Genomic DNA, 15,390 nt, shown 5'->3' on the forward strand with positions numbered 1-15,390 from the left:
ATATCTATTTTATACAAAATATTTTTGAATCTATCCACTGTGAAGTTCCAAGAATAACCTGTTTAGTTTTACATTATTAATTCTTTTCAAAATAAATTCAATTTATTTTCCTTCTTTCCGCGATGTTTGTACTATTTCCCACTTGGTTTGAAGATACCTGCAGAAGCTCTTGTCTCCGATCTCGTAAATCGAATTGGGGGCTTCTATTATTAAAAAAGAAAAATTCTAAAACTTCCGTTCCCATAACCCTTCAACTTCTACATATCTTGCGAGGTTTCTGAATGTTGGATGAAGGTGTAGGTTCTTGGTCGCTGGTCAATACTCCTTCCTGCGCGATATCCACGTGAAGCTAGGTTAACCGATGCAGTTTTGTAGCTCTGCTCGATGTTCGCTCGTCACGGGGTTCCCCGCTGAATGACCTATATTACGGCGCCTTTTTTTTCTGTGAAAGCGGCTCTTTTTATACTTCTCTCTCGGCGGAGCCCGCCACCCAATCAGCTTTTTCCGGGTTCCGCGTACGGAGTTTTATTACCCCTCCGTACATGACGGTCTCAGCTCGCCTCGCTCGCCTCTAAACCGTGCTATTCTATGCTAAAAGTTCAAGCTTAGAACAACAGAGAACGCAAATCGACGTTTAATGGGAATAAAAAACTCTTTACTTGAGATTGTTGCTCGTACGCAGCGAGAGGAGCTCTGAAGTTCGTTGCGTTTTTTACTTCGTAAATCTTTCGTTCTATTCGTAAATTTGAAAAAAAAAGTAATAATCGTAGACTGCCAAGATAAATCTCGTGAAAATGTCTGCTAAGTTAAATTTTCGCCTTGAGATTATCGATTAGATAATTTATCTGTCGTATTATTAAAATCTTTTAATGTCCCAAATTTACGAATCCTAGCCAGATTTATTTTCATTGTTTTACCCCTATAGGATTAATTTTTTTAGTTCCTCAATTTTGTCTCGAGAATATTCAAGATTTGGTAATTTAACAGCTGTCGTAATATTTAATATATTACTATCGCAAAATTTACGAATACTAGTCAGGTTTATTTTCATTTGTGTCTCACCTATGGAATTAATTTTTTTAGTTCCTTAATTTTGTTTCGAAAATATTCAAGATTACATAATTTAACATTTGTCGTAATATTTAATATATTAATGTCGCAAAATTTACGAAGCCTAACCTGATGTACTTTCATTATTGTCTCACCTATGGAATTAATTTTTTTAGTTCCTTAATGAAAAGTCCTGTCAATTAAATTAAAATCATTTACAATCGATCTCTCTGTTGGAGTAAGTTCTCTCTACCAAAAAATCATTTTTTGTTTTATTTCTCGTGAATCAGTGAGTTGAAATCACTCCTGTATGTTTCATCAACAAGCCTGTTTTCAACTGTATATAAATTGTAGTATAAATGACTAAATAATGGTTAAAAAAATATATGTGTGTCTAATGAGTAGGTTTGTTTGTGAGAATTAGTTTTGGTATGCGTGGAGAATGAGTTAAGATGGTATGCGTGTGAGGAAAAGAGGTTAGAGTGAATCAAGTTAAAAAAGCATGTGCGTGGCATTAATGATGCCTTAATATTCTAATCAATTATTAAATATATTAATCACAAAGAGTGTCCAAATTTGTTCCACCTTCCCACATTGTTGAGCAAGTTCTTTGTTGCCTACCAGCGACATCTAGCGACTGGAGCGCCGGTCTGCTAAACAGGCTCCGATGCTCCACCTTGCGAAGATCCAATGCAACATATAGCGACGTTGAACCTAACCTCTTTTTGTAAACGTGCTAGGACAATAAGACTCTTGACACTGATTCACCTTGTGTATGTCACCCACTGTCTAACAAGGTTTATAAACAATAATAGATCTTATAAACATTCGTATTGAATGTAAAAATAATTTCTAAATATGGCTACATTAACCCCTTAACTTTTTTTTCATACTAAAAATAAAGATACCTCTTTAACGAACACTTCTATATCACATTTCATATTATTTAATGCGTAAAAGTGACACAAACGCGATCGCGAAGCTGACAATACCGCTGCCCATCGATTTTGCATTATGTATCAGCGATTTCACGCAACGTCAGCTACGAACACGTAAGATTACGAGAACAGCTGCGTCTATCGTTAAGTTTGCTGCGTTAATTTCACCCGTTATAGCCTATTATCGATTCTCGTTTGCTCTAACGACGAGCTGCTGTGGAATACAACAGGGGAGCAAACTCACGTGTGATCCAACTGAAAATTGATGGCGCAGTTGAGAGCACACCTCGCGGGCGTTAGCATTCGTCATGCCTTGGATTCGCACAGAATCCTTTAAATAATCATCCACGCCAAATTGAACGAATGTAATCAATAGACGTCTCTTATACTCTATTGTAAAACCGACACGAGTGCAAGTTTTATTTGTGAGGCTATTAACCGGTGAACAGGAGGATTATTAATCAGATCTACAAGAAAGATTCAGTAGGAAGAGTTTCATTTAAAGAACAAGTGTTTAGGAGCACTAGGAGTTATTTCGGAGTGTTTAGGAGAAGAACAGAAGACAAAGCAAAGACCAAAATTATTTCTAATCGTATTTCTAATCCTAATGAATTAAATAAATGTTTCCTATATAAATAGGAGAAAAATACAAAACAGAGTAAAATTGGAATTTTTGCACCTTTACTCAATTGTTTCTAACTCCGATATTTATCCATAGATTTTCTTCAACAAAAGCTTGTTTTCTTCGTAAAAGTGCAATCTATACGTAAACAATAAGAAACTGGACATAACTTGACAGTGGCTATTTTTAAATGGCGATGAAAGAAATGTTTGTGTTCTATTTTAGCCGAAATATAGTAGTTTTTCGTATATATTACCCCATAACGCTTAAACTATTCAACCGATTGGAAAACAATGTCAGAATCAATTGTTGGGAATTCGATTACCTTTAATATGGCATCCTGCGTGATCCAAACGGACGTTTCTAACTCGAGATATAGCCTAAAATGTGAAAGTATCTCAGAAAGAAATCGAGAAAAAATTCAAAAATTCGTATAAAAAAAAAGCTATCCATAGAAAAATTGTGCCATTGAATTTACATTTTATTTTTTATTTCCTAAACTACTGTAATCATACAAAAAATACCCAGGAACCTAACCTAACTATTGAAGCTAAATTTGTTTTCCTCTGCGAACAGTACAATAAGAATGCATAAAACTGCGTAAAAATCTACTGATAATGGTAAAAAATAGTCCGAAGCTTCGCGTGGCGATGACAGTCAGACGTAAGAAGTCCAACAAAAAGTAACATATGCGAACGCAGCAGCCATAGGGCGACATGCGACAACCGCAACATACAGAGGACCGCGAACTTGGCACCAAAAGGAAACCGAGATTATGTACATCGATGCAGCTACATTAAAACGGAGCGTAAACCATGAGCCGACATGCTGCAGTCGCCAATTCGCAACCAGAGTTACGTGTGCTTTGGTTACCCCTGTTACTTTACTTGCAACCTGCAAATACTGAGCACTTTCTCGCGATTTCCAGCTTGATTAATGCTTCTGGAGGTGCACTATGTGCTTCAACGTTTAACTCCGGCATTGGCGTAGTTCGGGATGTACTGGTTTTATGTGAATTATTTTACCCCGTATCGCGCAACATTTTTACACGTTTCCAACGGTGTTCGTCATGGATTTTATAATTGATTTTTAGAGTCTATTTGAGGAGAAATTTAGTCCGTGTATGTATGTGTGTGTATTTTTTAATCATATGTAGGTTACGTATTATTTCTGTTCAAATCGAGGTATATAAAACCTGGATAAAATTGTTTATAACGTGGTCTTGATTACTATTTCAGGGGAGACGTTCATAATTCAGGGCAGGACGAATGGTCCCTTGTTAACATACTGAAGACGTAGAATTGCACTAAATCATATTGTTTAACACAGTCTCTATCGATTTCATAGGCTGAAACGCTCGATATTCGCGTTTATATGAAACCAACGCCAACGGTATTCCAGCAACCTGAAACCTTTGGAAAACGTTTGCTAACGTACTGAACACGTAGAATTGCACTAAATTACATTGTTTAACACAGTTTGTATCGATTCGATAGGCTGAAACGCTCGATATTCGCGTTTATATGAAATCGACGCCAACGGTATTCCAGCAACCTGAAACCATTGGAAAACGTTTGTTAACGTACTGAACACGTAGAATTGCACTAAATTTCCTTCTTTAACACAGTTTCAATCGATTCCATAGACTGTCCTCAATTAGCAGGGGATCAGGGTAAGCTGTTATTGTATTCAGGATAGTTCGTATGATTTTAGTATAGGGGGAGATATATTTAGAGCGAACTCTTGATAAACTTAATTCTGACATTAAGCATGTATCTTAGACATTTCAGGATTTCTACTTGTCATCCTTGTAGCAGTCTATAATTAGAGATGAATTTTTATCATCAGTTACCATCAGTCTTAATCAACATCCAATAATCTTCATCAACCTCCATCAATTAATTTTTACCTCTATCGGTCACAGTATAATTGCCACCAATCGTTTTTGGGAAGATGGAACAAATTTGGACACTTTTGCTGATTAATATATTTAATAATTGATTTGAACATTAGGACATCTTTAATGCAACTTACATGCTTTTTTTAACTTGATAGACTCTAACCTCTTTTTCTCACACGCATACCAACTTAACTTACTCTCCACGCATACCAAAACCAACTGTCACATCGTTGTCAATGCTCGCTAATCGTAATAATAATAAAAATTAAAATGTGAATGAAATACTTTCATCTATTTTTATTGATATACAGAATTGTCGGGTTTCACACGAAATAAATACACATTTGTAATTACTATTTAATGTAATAACTAGAATGTAACATATTCGAAGTGGGACACGCGACACACGGACTCGACGTGTCGGGAAATTTATGCGGAACTACGCTGCATGAGAAGAGGCAGCACATAAAACAAAAGAAAAACATTAAACGAAAAGAATATAGGTCGTGACAGCTTGCGACACCTTCTTGTAATCCTCGATCGGTCGGTAATCACGGATACTATCTATCATCTATCAAGAATTATTCACAACTCAACTTGATTACTGTTTGTGCCACCACAATGTGAAATTATTTTCGATTGTGTTAAATAATTATGTTACCCAGAATATAATACATAAAATCTGATATAAAATGATTTATTCTAAAGAAATTTCCAATCCACACAACAATAACAATAAAAATTAAAATACGAATGAAACGCTTTCATCGATTTTTATCGACATCTTATTACTCAGATAAAATAAGAAGTTCACTGGTAGAGATTCGCCGTGAATAATCTCGCGTCCATTCCGTCCAGCACGTAGCTGATACAAACGCGAACCTTTCGAAGTTTCTTTCACCTCGTCGGTATTCTAACCAACTTCGAGTCCCCTTTCGTATCGGTACACAGTGTCCATTTAACTCGGCACTCTTCGCACTTCGTGCCTTTAAAGGCGGCGGGGTATCCGTGCATTTTCGCGCACCGGTACAACACAAAGAATCTCATTAAATTTCAGTCTCCCGTAATTTCGTAGTCCTCGGCGCCCGCCAGGCGCTAAAATCTCCTTTCACCGTGCGAAAAACATCACCGTGCCTCGCGACGAATAGAGAAACTCCACGGAACTCGGTCACCATGCTCGAATTTTGAAGAAAACGTGCTGGAGCGAACCGACAAGCTCGAAGTGATTCCGATAGGGAACCGAGACGCGCTCGAAACATGTGTCGAGACTTCACGGTTCCTCTCGCAAATTTTACGACAATTGCGACGCCAGCCGAGCGGAAATTTTCGTCGAATTATTGGCAACCTATCGCGAACACAATGAATACTTTGATTTACGCGACGCGTTTTACATGGTGCAATTTAATTTATATAAAATTGTGGCTTATATTGTTTTTATGTAAATTATTGAGCCTTTCACTGTATAAATTGATTAACTCTAGTTTTTGAAAAATCTTAAATTTGAGGGTCAAAGCACTTGGTATAGTCACAACTTTTTATGTGTATAATAACTTTCCTAAATAATAAAGATTAATACGATGACGCAACAAACATTATTACATCACGTTATTATTTATTATTATTATGTTTTTCTTTTCTCGGCTCAAATGTATTAACATGTTGGTCGCCATGTTATCGAGAAAACGGTGACAAGACTTTTCATTGAGAAACTAAAAAATGTATTTCGAAGGTGAGACAGTAACGAATATCAATCTGGATAGTTGTAAAATCGATTTTTGAGGTTAGGAACACATGGTTGGATCTCTAATCAATGAATTGTCACTCCGCATACACTTCTTATCAAACCGTATATATTTTAATTAAAGAGAAAAGAAATTACAATGTCATTAAGAAACACACAATATAATTATGAAAGAATATATTTGCAAATTAAAGAATGAAATTTTATACATATTGCACGTGGCACACGCAAGAAGAACGAAAAACGAACAAGAACGTATTTCATATTCTTCCGGTAGGTGGCAAGCCTAGCATGCCACTAATCTGTAGTATAATGAGGCGCGTAATTCAATAGATAGGATTCGTAAATTTTAACGAGATTGCAAAAAGGAGTTTCTCCACAAATATTAAATTACATCATTTCTAATTGTATCCAGACAAAATTTAAGCCTCGTAGAAATTTTGTCGTTGGTTACAAAAATGATATTAGGACGAGTGTTAAATTATTTAATCTTCATGAGTCTCGAGACGACATTTTAATTCAATAGAAATTCTCACGAGCATTAATTAGGCAAACTTAACGGAAATTATTTGTTGCACGTAGATAATTGACGAGGAATAACGATTGTTGGCAATTATATACTGATACTAAAAGCTACTGATTAGAAATAAGCTAAATATCTTAGATAATTAGTTGATTAATTAATTGAACCTGCCAATATAAATACGTATCTGATATTGGATGACTAATTTTACAAAACCCTGTTGGTAGCCAAGGAAAATAAAAAGTGTCCAATAAAATGAATCGAAATTGGTTCAGCATCAAGGAAAATCCAGATTGTCATTGTCAACAGATTCGCAACGGTTGCAACCCGTCGTCATTCCGTAACTGCGAATGGCCACTTTTTGCCCCCGCAGAACGCTGACGGTCGTTTTCACTGAAAAATGAGTGTTTCTTGCGCCACAGGGTCGTTCGTCGAATTACGCACCATAAATTAGAACAAGCTGCCCCCGGGATCCTCGAGGTTGGGAAAAAAAATGGATGTTTCCACGAAAATCGTAAAGGTGTTCGCGAAAGAAAACCGTTTGCCCGTGGGCAAAGGGGAAATGCATGATTACTCGAATTTTCTGCTCGACTCTTCTGCGAAAGTGTCTGCAATTTCTCGGCAGCCGCGTCGATATTTTGCGAACTCTTTTTCTTGGCGATTTGATGCCTCTCGGCACGCTCCATTGGAAACGAATTCGAAGCGTTTCGCTGGAATTGAAGCTGTCCTGATTTCTTCTTTTTTAAAGCGGAAACACGATGGAGAAGTTTAATCGAAATAATGTAGTAGGGAATAGTTGATGCTGAAATTTTCTACGATAATTTTACGTTGTCCTCTCTGTTGAAATTTTGTAGGTTTGTTTTAGTCTTTCATTCGACTTCTGATAGTTTTATTTAATTTTCTTGAGGTCCTTTTCAGAGATGCCTGTGGCGGTAAATAGTCGGAAATGGGTTATATATGTATGAATGTTAGGTGGGACTTTTTACTTGTGAGAAACTCGCGGTACTTCGGTGTCCCTCTAGCGGTGAGGATAGGAGGCGCCATCACACTGCAACCTGACAGCAGTGCTGGATTATTTTGAAAAATGGTGCACAACGCACTCGTTGCAAGTTTTAAAATGAGATGAATAAATAAAAGCACTGAATGGATCCTTGTCTGTTTATTTTGAGGTAGAATTGTTCGTGCTATTGACATGTGAAACTTGCAATGCTTAATTTTTAGGAAAATCAGAGAAATTAGGATAGTATCTGAGAATAGATAGTATCTAACGTACTGGCCTTACCCAGCTTCTTCTAGGTAAGGCCGGATGTTTGGAGATCGGTCGGGAATGGCTTATATATGATGTTAGGTGGGACCTTTTACTTGTGAGAAACGCGCGGTACTTTGGTGTCCCTCTGGTGGCGAGAACAGGAGGTACCATCACATAAGTAAAGAGAAGTTTAACCGAAATAATGTAGTAATTGTGGACGCTGGAATTTAATACAACAATTTTATATTGTCACAATTGTACGTTGTTACTATTTTACAATTATTACGTAGTATTTATACCTTGAAATGTGCTTTATATTTTCTGAGTATATCCCTCTGGTGGCGAGAACAGGAAGTGCCACACCACACTAGTAATCGGTATCTAAACCCTAAAATCTAAACGGGTATCTATGTTTGTAAAAATATTGGAAATGTTCTTGAAATTTGGAAATAAACATTTAAACAAACAGCTTTAAATATTTAACCTTTACTTTCGTAAATGATACAAGCGACATAAATTTATAATATAATTACTAACAGTTCTTTCACTTAAATTCTTCAAAGCAGTGCTTGATACATTTCAGGAGAGAAACATAAACAGATTCGGAAAAGTATAAAAAAATAATTATCGCTCCATGTTTATTAAAACAAGGGTTAAATCAAATTAACCTGCTCGCTATTCATTCCCCAAAAGTAATACTACAACTCCGGCGATAATATTCTGATTACTTTTTCGGAAAAAATTTTCGCCGAATATGGCGATCAAGCCAGCCCCCGTTCTCCAGTTGTTCACAGTTTCCCCCACGTTCGTCGCGTTTATGTGTCTCCGGGTTCATAAACGGAGCGCCCGCGGGTGACGTTATGGCATTTCTGTCACGCGTGCATTCTTGCCCGTTAAATACGCCAGGACGGCGCAGAATGCGGGGAAAATCGGCTGGCAGGGATAAGCTGGCTGAATTGTTCGAGGATGACAAATATGGGAGCTCGCAGGAGCGCCGCAGCACGGAGCTCGCGTGCACGTGCACGTTATCAACTTGAGAGCTGCTCCGTTCCACTTTACATTGCCTACGAACTTTTTGGAGGGAAATAGTTTGAGAACGCGTTGCTACCGAACTGGCTAGAGGGAATTGGGGATCCGCTAGAGCGCGAGCTGAAATCGAATTTCCGAAAATTTCGATCGAAAATTGTATCATTGTGTTTTTATTATTCAACTTGGCGTTGTGACTCCTTATGGCTCTGTGTAGATTACAGGAGGGAGAGAAACATTTTTTTGTTATTCTTCCTAATTAATCGGTTTATTCTTCAGTTAAAGGGGGCACTACCAGCTATTTTTTTATCAGCCAAGTAAAATTTTACATCTTTCGGTACATTTTTCTTGGCTATGCCTTATCCGATCGTACCCAACCATTCTTTAGGTTCTTCTACAAAGTCTAAACTACAAAACAGCGATGAGTTTTTTTTTTCAAGAAAACATTGTCAAACAAAAACAGGGCGACTTTGAAAAAAAAAATGTTTTTTTATTTTTTATTTTTTGAACTAAATCCAATTTTGACAAACCGCCTCCGCTGTTTGGTAGATAAAGCGATTTTGCGTCAAACAAAAAAAGTCCGAACTCGATAGGTCAACTGTAGTCTGAGTAATTGGTACCGAAATATCAAAAAGTACGATTTATTTTTAGGCACCTTCAATAAAATAAATACCAATTATTTATCCGTATAATATGTACATAACCTATTTAGTACTATCAGTGATTTCAATCTTAAAAATGATAAACAAAAACTGTCTAGTAAATCCTCAACCATTACCTTCCATCTATAGTATACAAGGTGATGTACTTTCGTTAATGTTGGTCCAGAGTCACAAACACGTGGGATCGATTGCTCGCGCAAAAATGAATCGAAAAATGCCGTACCACTTTGCAAACGGACGCTTTGTTACTCAGGTACAAGCAATCGAAGTTCACTCGCGTGATTTCTGGCACGCGCTATGTTCGTTCCAGTCAGTTGATTGCGCAGCTGCACGTGCGCTCACTGGCTTCCGAGAAACGCGTTGTAGTGCGCTCACGCTGGTGAAAACTTTATCCGCTTATATCTCGAGGACTAAGCCCCGGATTGAAAAATGTAAAAGGACTTTTTCATTCGAATTGCCATGAAAAATCGTTCTTGATAAAAAAAAAAGAGTTGAAACTTTTATAACGTACTTCCATCCAGAAGGCTTGTTCCGTCCACAGCGCAATTCTTGAATCTTGAATCTTCGAGTTGTGAGTCCGGTTACCCTCGGTTAAGCGGCGCTATTGTTTTGGAACGTCACGTGCTTACTTAATCCTTTGACTGCGAAGGGCGTATATATACACCCTCGAGAAATGGCATCAGAGAAATGTATATATTCGTTAAATCGATTTTTAAAAAAAATATTAGCTTATAGGGAATGATGAAAGGAAACTTTTTTGTATTTACAGTTTATTTATAGAACGCTTAGTTCCGAAAATAAAAATTGAAAAGTTAGAGGTTCGTTGCGAAAATTGAATTTCAGGAAAAAAGTTCTTCTAAGTTTTCAATTTATATTTTTGAAACTAAACGTCCTATAAATAAGTTGTTAATATGAAAAAGTTTCGTTTAGTCATTCTCTATAGAGTGATATTGTTTTTAAATGCGATTGTTCGACCGTAATATATAAACCGTAAATATATAAGAATTTCGTCTTTCTAATCCCTATAAGCTGATATTTTATTAAGATTCACATCCCTCTTAGGATTTCCATCTAAAATCGTCCCGCGGTCAAAGGGTTAATCTCGCCTGACTGATTCAAATATTAAACTGAATCAATGTCCCCAACGATGGACCGAATAATTCGATTATTACAGCACGACTTTCACAAATACTTGCGAGTATATCTCTTTTTATAATTTCTCCTTGAATACGGGGATTCCATACCCGTATCCTTTTTAACCAATTAAACCTAATTTCTCCATTTGATTCTCGGTTTATCGTCTGTTCCAGGGGAGCACCCAGCAGCGATGCAGCACGGGAACTCGAGCAACAGCGGCGCGGCAACGAGGACGCTCGCGCTGCTCCTGCTGCTCCTGCACGCGGGCTCGTTCGCAAGGTGACTGGCCGATCACGAGGCCTTGCAATAAGAACGCGATCGAATGTCGTCTCCCCATCGCGTAATCGAACAAGGACAGGACGGAAGTAAGATCGGGAAGGAACCAACAGCGAGGAAGCGACGTCTCCGCCGACATCACCTCGCGTGCCCCTCATGTATCACCTTTGATTTTCCTTTTAACCGATCAACGAGGAGAATCGAGCCAGCAGGTCACCATCGGAGCTCTCGAGGCACTTCGACCCTGATGACCACCGGACCTGACTGCTCACGCTTTCCACGGACGTTCCGACGATTCCAGCTAGTGGATCGCCTCTCCGAAACTCGAGAATAGCACATCCAACGGGTGATGAGTGTCCTTGGCTTCTTGTTTGTATCCGTAGGTATCCCGAGTCAATCGGAGAGCGACGCTGTGAGGAGAAACTGTTCCGAAGTAACCTTGGGCCTGGTCTCTTTGTTTGCGGCGACATCTGGCCAGGCTCGCGCGAACTCACACGAACTCGATTTTGCTTTACGTTCGACGGAGAGTGGAGGGGATGAACGAAGACCCCGGGAGACGGGTATTCGACAACATGTAAATGGGTGTTTAGTATGAGGCAGTTGGACTCGGTGCGATCCGTGAAATGTTTAGCGTCTACGATAATCAAGGATCTGCGCGGTTCGTTCTCGTAATTAACGGGCACACCGGATGGCTGCCAATTTGAATGTGTGCCACGTTTTCAGCTAACGCTCCGGGCTATTGTTTAGGGAACGAGGAGAGGAGAGAGGAGGAGACGATCATGCGCAATTTGGACCGTCTCACCTCGCCCGAGAGATTTTCAGGCGCTTTTCGGGAACACGTCGACGGTTGATCGGACCAAGTGGAGGGGCTCTTTGCTCGAACGATGCGCGTCGCGACGAATTGATCTTTGAATTCGCGGTGTCGATCGCGTTCTCGTCAATGTTTTTTAGAGTCGAATAACTCGTTGGAGAAACGGATGGGATGGTTGCGTTGCTTGCAGACTGTTGACCGTTCACGGTTGATCGGACCAAACGGAGGAGGCTCTTTACTTGAAATTCAAATTTTTTGCTGAAGTAGACAGACGGAATGTTTGGAGGTTATTATGTTCATGACAAGGTAATGGTATTTTTGTTTTAGAGAATTAGCGAGACACTGTTGCATTGGTGAAATATGAGTATCCTATCCGGATGACATCTGGGGAATTTTTTTTTGTAATAAAATTATTTCAAAGGTCTTGTGGATTTTAAATTGGTAAGACATGAATGAAGTGTGCAGTAATTTTTGTAACTTTATCTTTACACTTAATTGTAGCCGAGAAAAATATATTCGGAATATGCTTCATGTCTTTAGATTGAAGTATTTCTACAGTGTTGGTAAATTGAAACCATTTCTATCCTTCGTAATTGATTCTAGCTAAACCTTAATGGACACTCGTGCAACCGTGTAGTCATTCATGGACCTGCTTTCTAGTCCACTAGCACAAACCCTCTAATTTTGGAAAACGATGCCTCGAGTTCACTCGTTTACTCCATAGAACCATAGGATTTTAGGTGGAGAACAAATTGATTCCAAGGTGGATAAACGAAATTATATATTGATCAATTCAATATATATTTTGAAAGACTTAGGGTGGTCAGCATTTATATTACAGAATTTATTTAGGATTTTTCTTTTCTTTAAAAGAAAAGTATTGGTGCTTGAAAGTATTGTACCAAAATACTGAATATATACATTGGTACTAATTGTACAATTTCTTTTGAAGTACTCATCCCTCGTATTGATGAAATTACAGCTTGATTAGTTCAATCTATACTATTAATAATTTAAGATGGTCAACATTTATATTATAGAATTTATTTGGAATTTTTTTTTTTTTTTTTTTTTGAAAAAAAAAAGTATTTATGCTTTAATGTTTTGTACCAAAATACTTAATATTTACACTGGTACTTATTTTACAATTTCTTTTGAAATACTCATCCCTCATATTAATTAAATTATAGATCCAATGTATACTTTTACAAACTTAAGATAGTCAACATTTATATTATAGAATTTATTTAGAATTCTTCTTTTTTTTTTAAAAAAAAAAAGAGGTATTCATGTTTTAAAGTCTTATAATAAATTTAAACACTCACTATTTTTACTGATACTTATTTCACAATTTCTATATAAGTACACATCCCTCAAGCCCAATTTTAAAAATAATTCCACGAAAAAATAATAAAAAATAAAATTTCTCGAGGTGAAACACTAGGTTTACGCAATTTCTCAGTACCCTCATTTTCCTCGTCTCCTAAATTTCGCTCCCGAAGAACTTTCTCATCACCTTTATACCTATTTCCGACCTAATTTGGATTAATTAGATTCATATCCTTGTTTTTTTACACCTATTTGGTTCTAAAAATTCCGAATGCGTAAAAGTGACCGCGTTCCGTTAAACCCGGTGTTAATAAAGTCGTAGCAACGCGTCTCTAAGTACCAAACGCGAGCGCAAACGCGGTTAGAACCGCGCAATCATCGCAGCGGTCGGTTGTGGAAACATTTATTTCTGATCCCCAATTACCGCTTTGAAGTTTGCTCACACGTACGGCGATGGTATCGCGATAAAGGCAGTCTTTCACGAGGGGCTACCTGTTCCGTGACAATTCCACATGCAGCCGCAATAATTTCAGCCGATCAAACGACGCACAACGGCACCAGGGGTTAACAGTATCGTTTGACAGTGACAAATGGCTGAGCCAACGAAAGGACGAGAGAAATTAATAGGCGCTGGTTTAATACCGCTCCTATTCGTCGATTCCGGCAACCCCCTCGTGTCGACGAAGCCAAACCGGGTTACGCTCCTCCAGCAAACAATTCCCCGGTTTAAGAAAATCCGCGATCGCGCGGCGAACGCCCACGTCGATTTTTGCTCGTTTGACGGGCAAAAATGGACTGCATTGTGGGTTGTAATCTCAGGCAGGGGTGGACGAGCCAGAAGAACTTTGGAAACTGAGAATTGATGAGCTGCTGGATTATGGTGGCTCGCGTTTTTCGCGTTTGCTTCCATTTTGTTGTGGCTGCACGCGGATTTGTACGCTTCTCCTCTGCTTATGACTGCCGGCGATTTAGCTGCTGTCCTAGGAATATGTATAGTGTTTGGAAACCAGGGGAAGTTCGTACTCCGTTTTTATCTCGTGATTCGCTAGAATTCTCGGTGACGTCACTTTTTAGCGGAGATCTGAAAAAATGGGCGAAATTCGTGGGGTATTGAAGATTATTCATATTTGGTCTTTGAGAATGTTATTCTTCGATTGTGTTTATCGTTGATTTAATTCTAGTGTGAACCTATTTATTTATTAAACCTTAGAAGCCTGATTTTTTGACATTAAATTTAAAACGGAATGTATTTATTATTTGAACAATTTTGACAACTGACGTTTATTTTTTTAACTTGAGTTCAAAAGAACTTTATATACATGGTCAAATAACATAAACAAACCAATTGGAAGTGTACAATTCGATTTAAAAGTCCGGTATCAAATTTGAAACTTGGGGCATCTATGGGTTAATAACGTAGTTATGAATGCATTTATTTCATTTGAATTTATATATTATTTTTAGTATTGCACTCTAGATTGATAGATTTTACTCTTCTCGGTATGGATGACCAAATAGTTTTGTGATTGTACAATCGTTGTGTACAATCCATGTATTTATTAATAACGTGGTTCTGGATGCATTTATTTCATATGAATTTCTATATTATTTTTAATATTATACTCTAGATTGATAGAGTACTCTTCTTGGAATAAGTGAATCCTTTTGTGATTGTACAATTGTTATGCACCTACTTATTTATTAATAACCTTGTTCTGAATGCATTTATTTTATTTGAAACTTGTTATAATTTTCAAATTTTTACTGTATAATGTTTTTATAATATGAACACTTCCTACATGGATAGTTTCAAACAGGAATTTTTCACGAGCGCCATTGCCTCGTTTTAGGAGGCACCAGAGCGAATACCGTAGAATTTTTCTCTCCGGTAGCAACGATTTTAATTCACAGACTGTACATTTTTAACAATACAAACCCAATTTGGTCCCGAAAAGGAACTTCAAAGACTGCTCTGCGCCTCATTCGTGGATGATCCTTTCCATCCAATTCCTGCAACATTTATTTTCTTCTCCTTCGCTTGTCTCTGATATTTATTAATAGGAAATATATTCTCTCAAAGCTTTGCTACTGAAAAATCACCTTTAATGATACTATACCATTAAAGT

The 15,390-nt window shown here is 37.7% G+C and overlaps 1 protein-coding gene across 5 annotated transcripts in view; it reads left to right on the forward strand.

Annotated features, from left to right (window-relative positions):
* Positions 1 to 14,767, forward strand: part of LOC128892957 (uncharacterized) — a 628,453-nt gene extending 613,686 nt beyond the window's left edge. For all 5 annotated transcript variants that reach the window (XM_054153641.1, XM_054153642.1, XM_054153640.1 and 2 more), the window contains one exon: positions 11,022 to 14,767. In XM_054153641.1, the coding sequence (XP_054009616.1) occupies positions 11,022 to 11,217 (196 nt within the window). In that variant the 3' untranslated portion in view covers positions 11,218 to 14,767. The remainder of the gene's footprint in view (positions 1 to 11,021) is intronic.
* Positions 14,768 to 15,390: the final 623 nt, after the last annotated feature.

Source organism: Hylaeus anthracinus, unplaced genomic scaffold, assembly GCF_026225885.1.
Source record: "Hylaeus anthracinus isolate JK02 unplaced genomic scaffold, UHH_iyHylAnth1.0_haploid 2, whole genome shotgun sequence".
In the NCBI taxonomy this organism is placed as follows: Eukaryota; Metazoa; Arthropoda; class Insecta; order Hymenoptera; family Colletidae; genus Hylaeus; species Hylaeus anthracinus.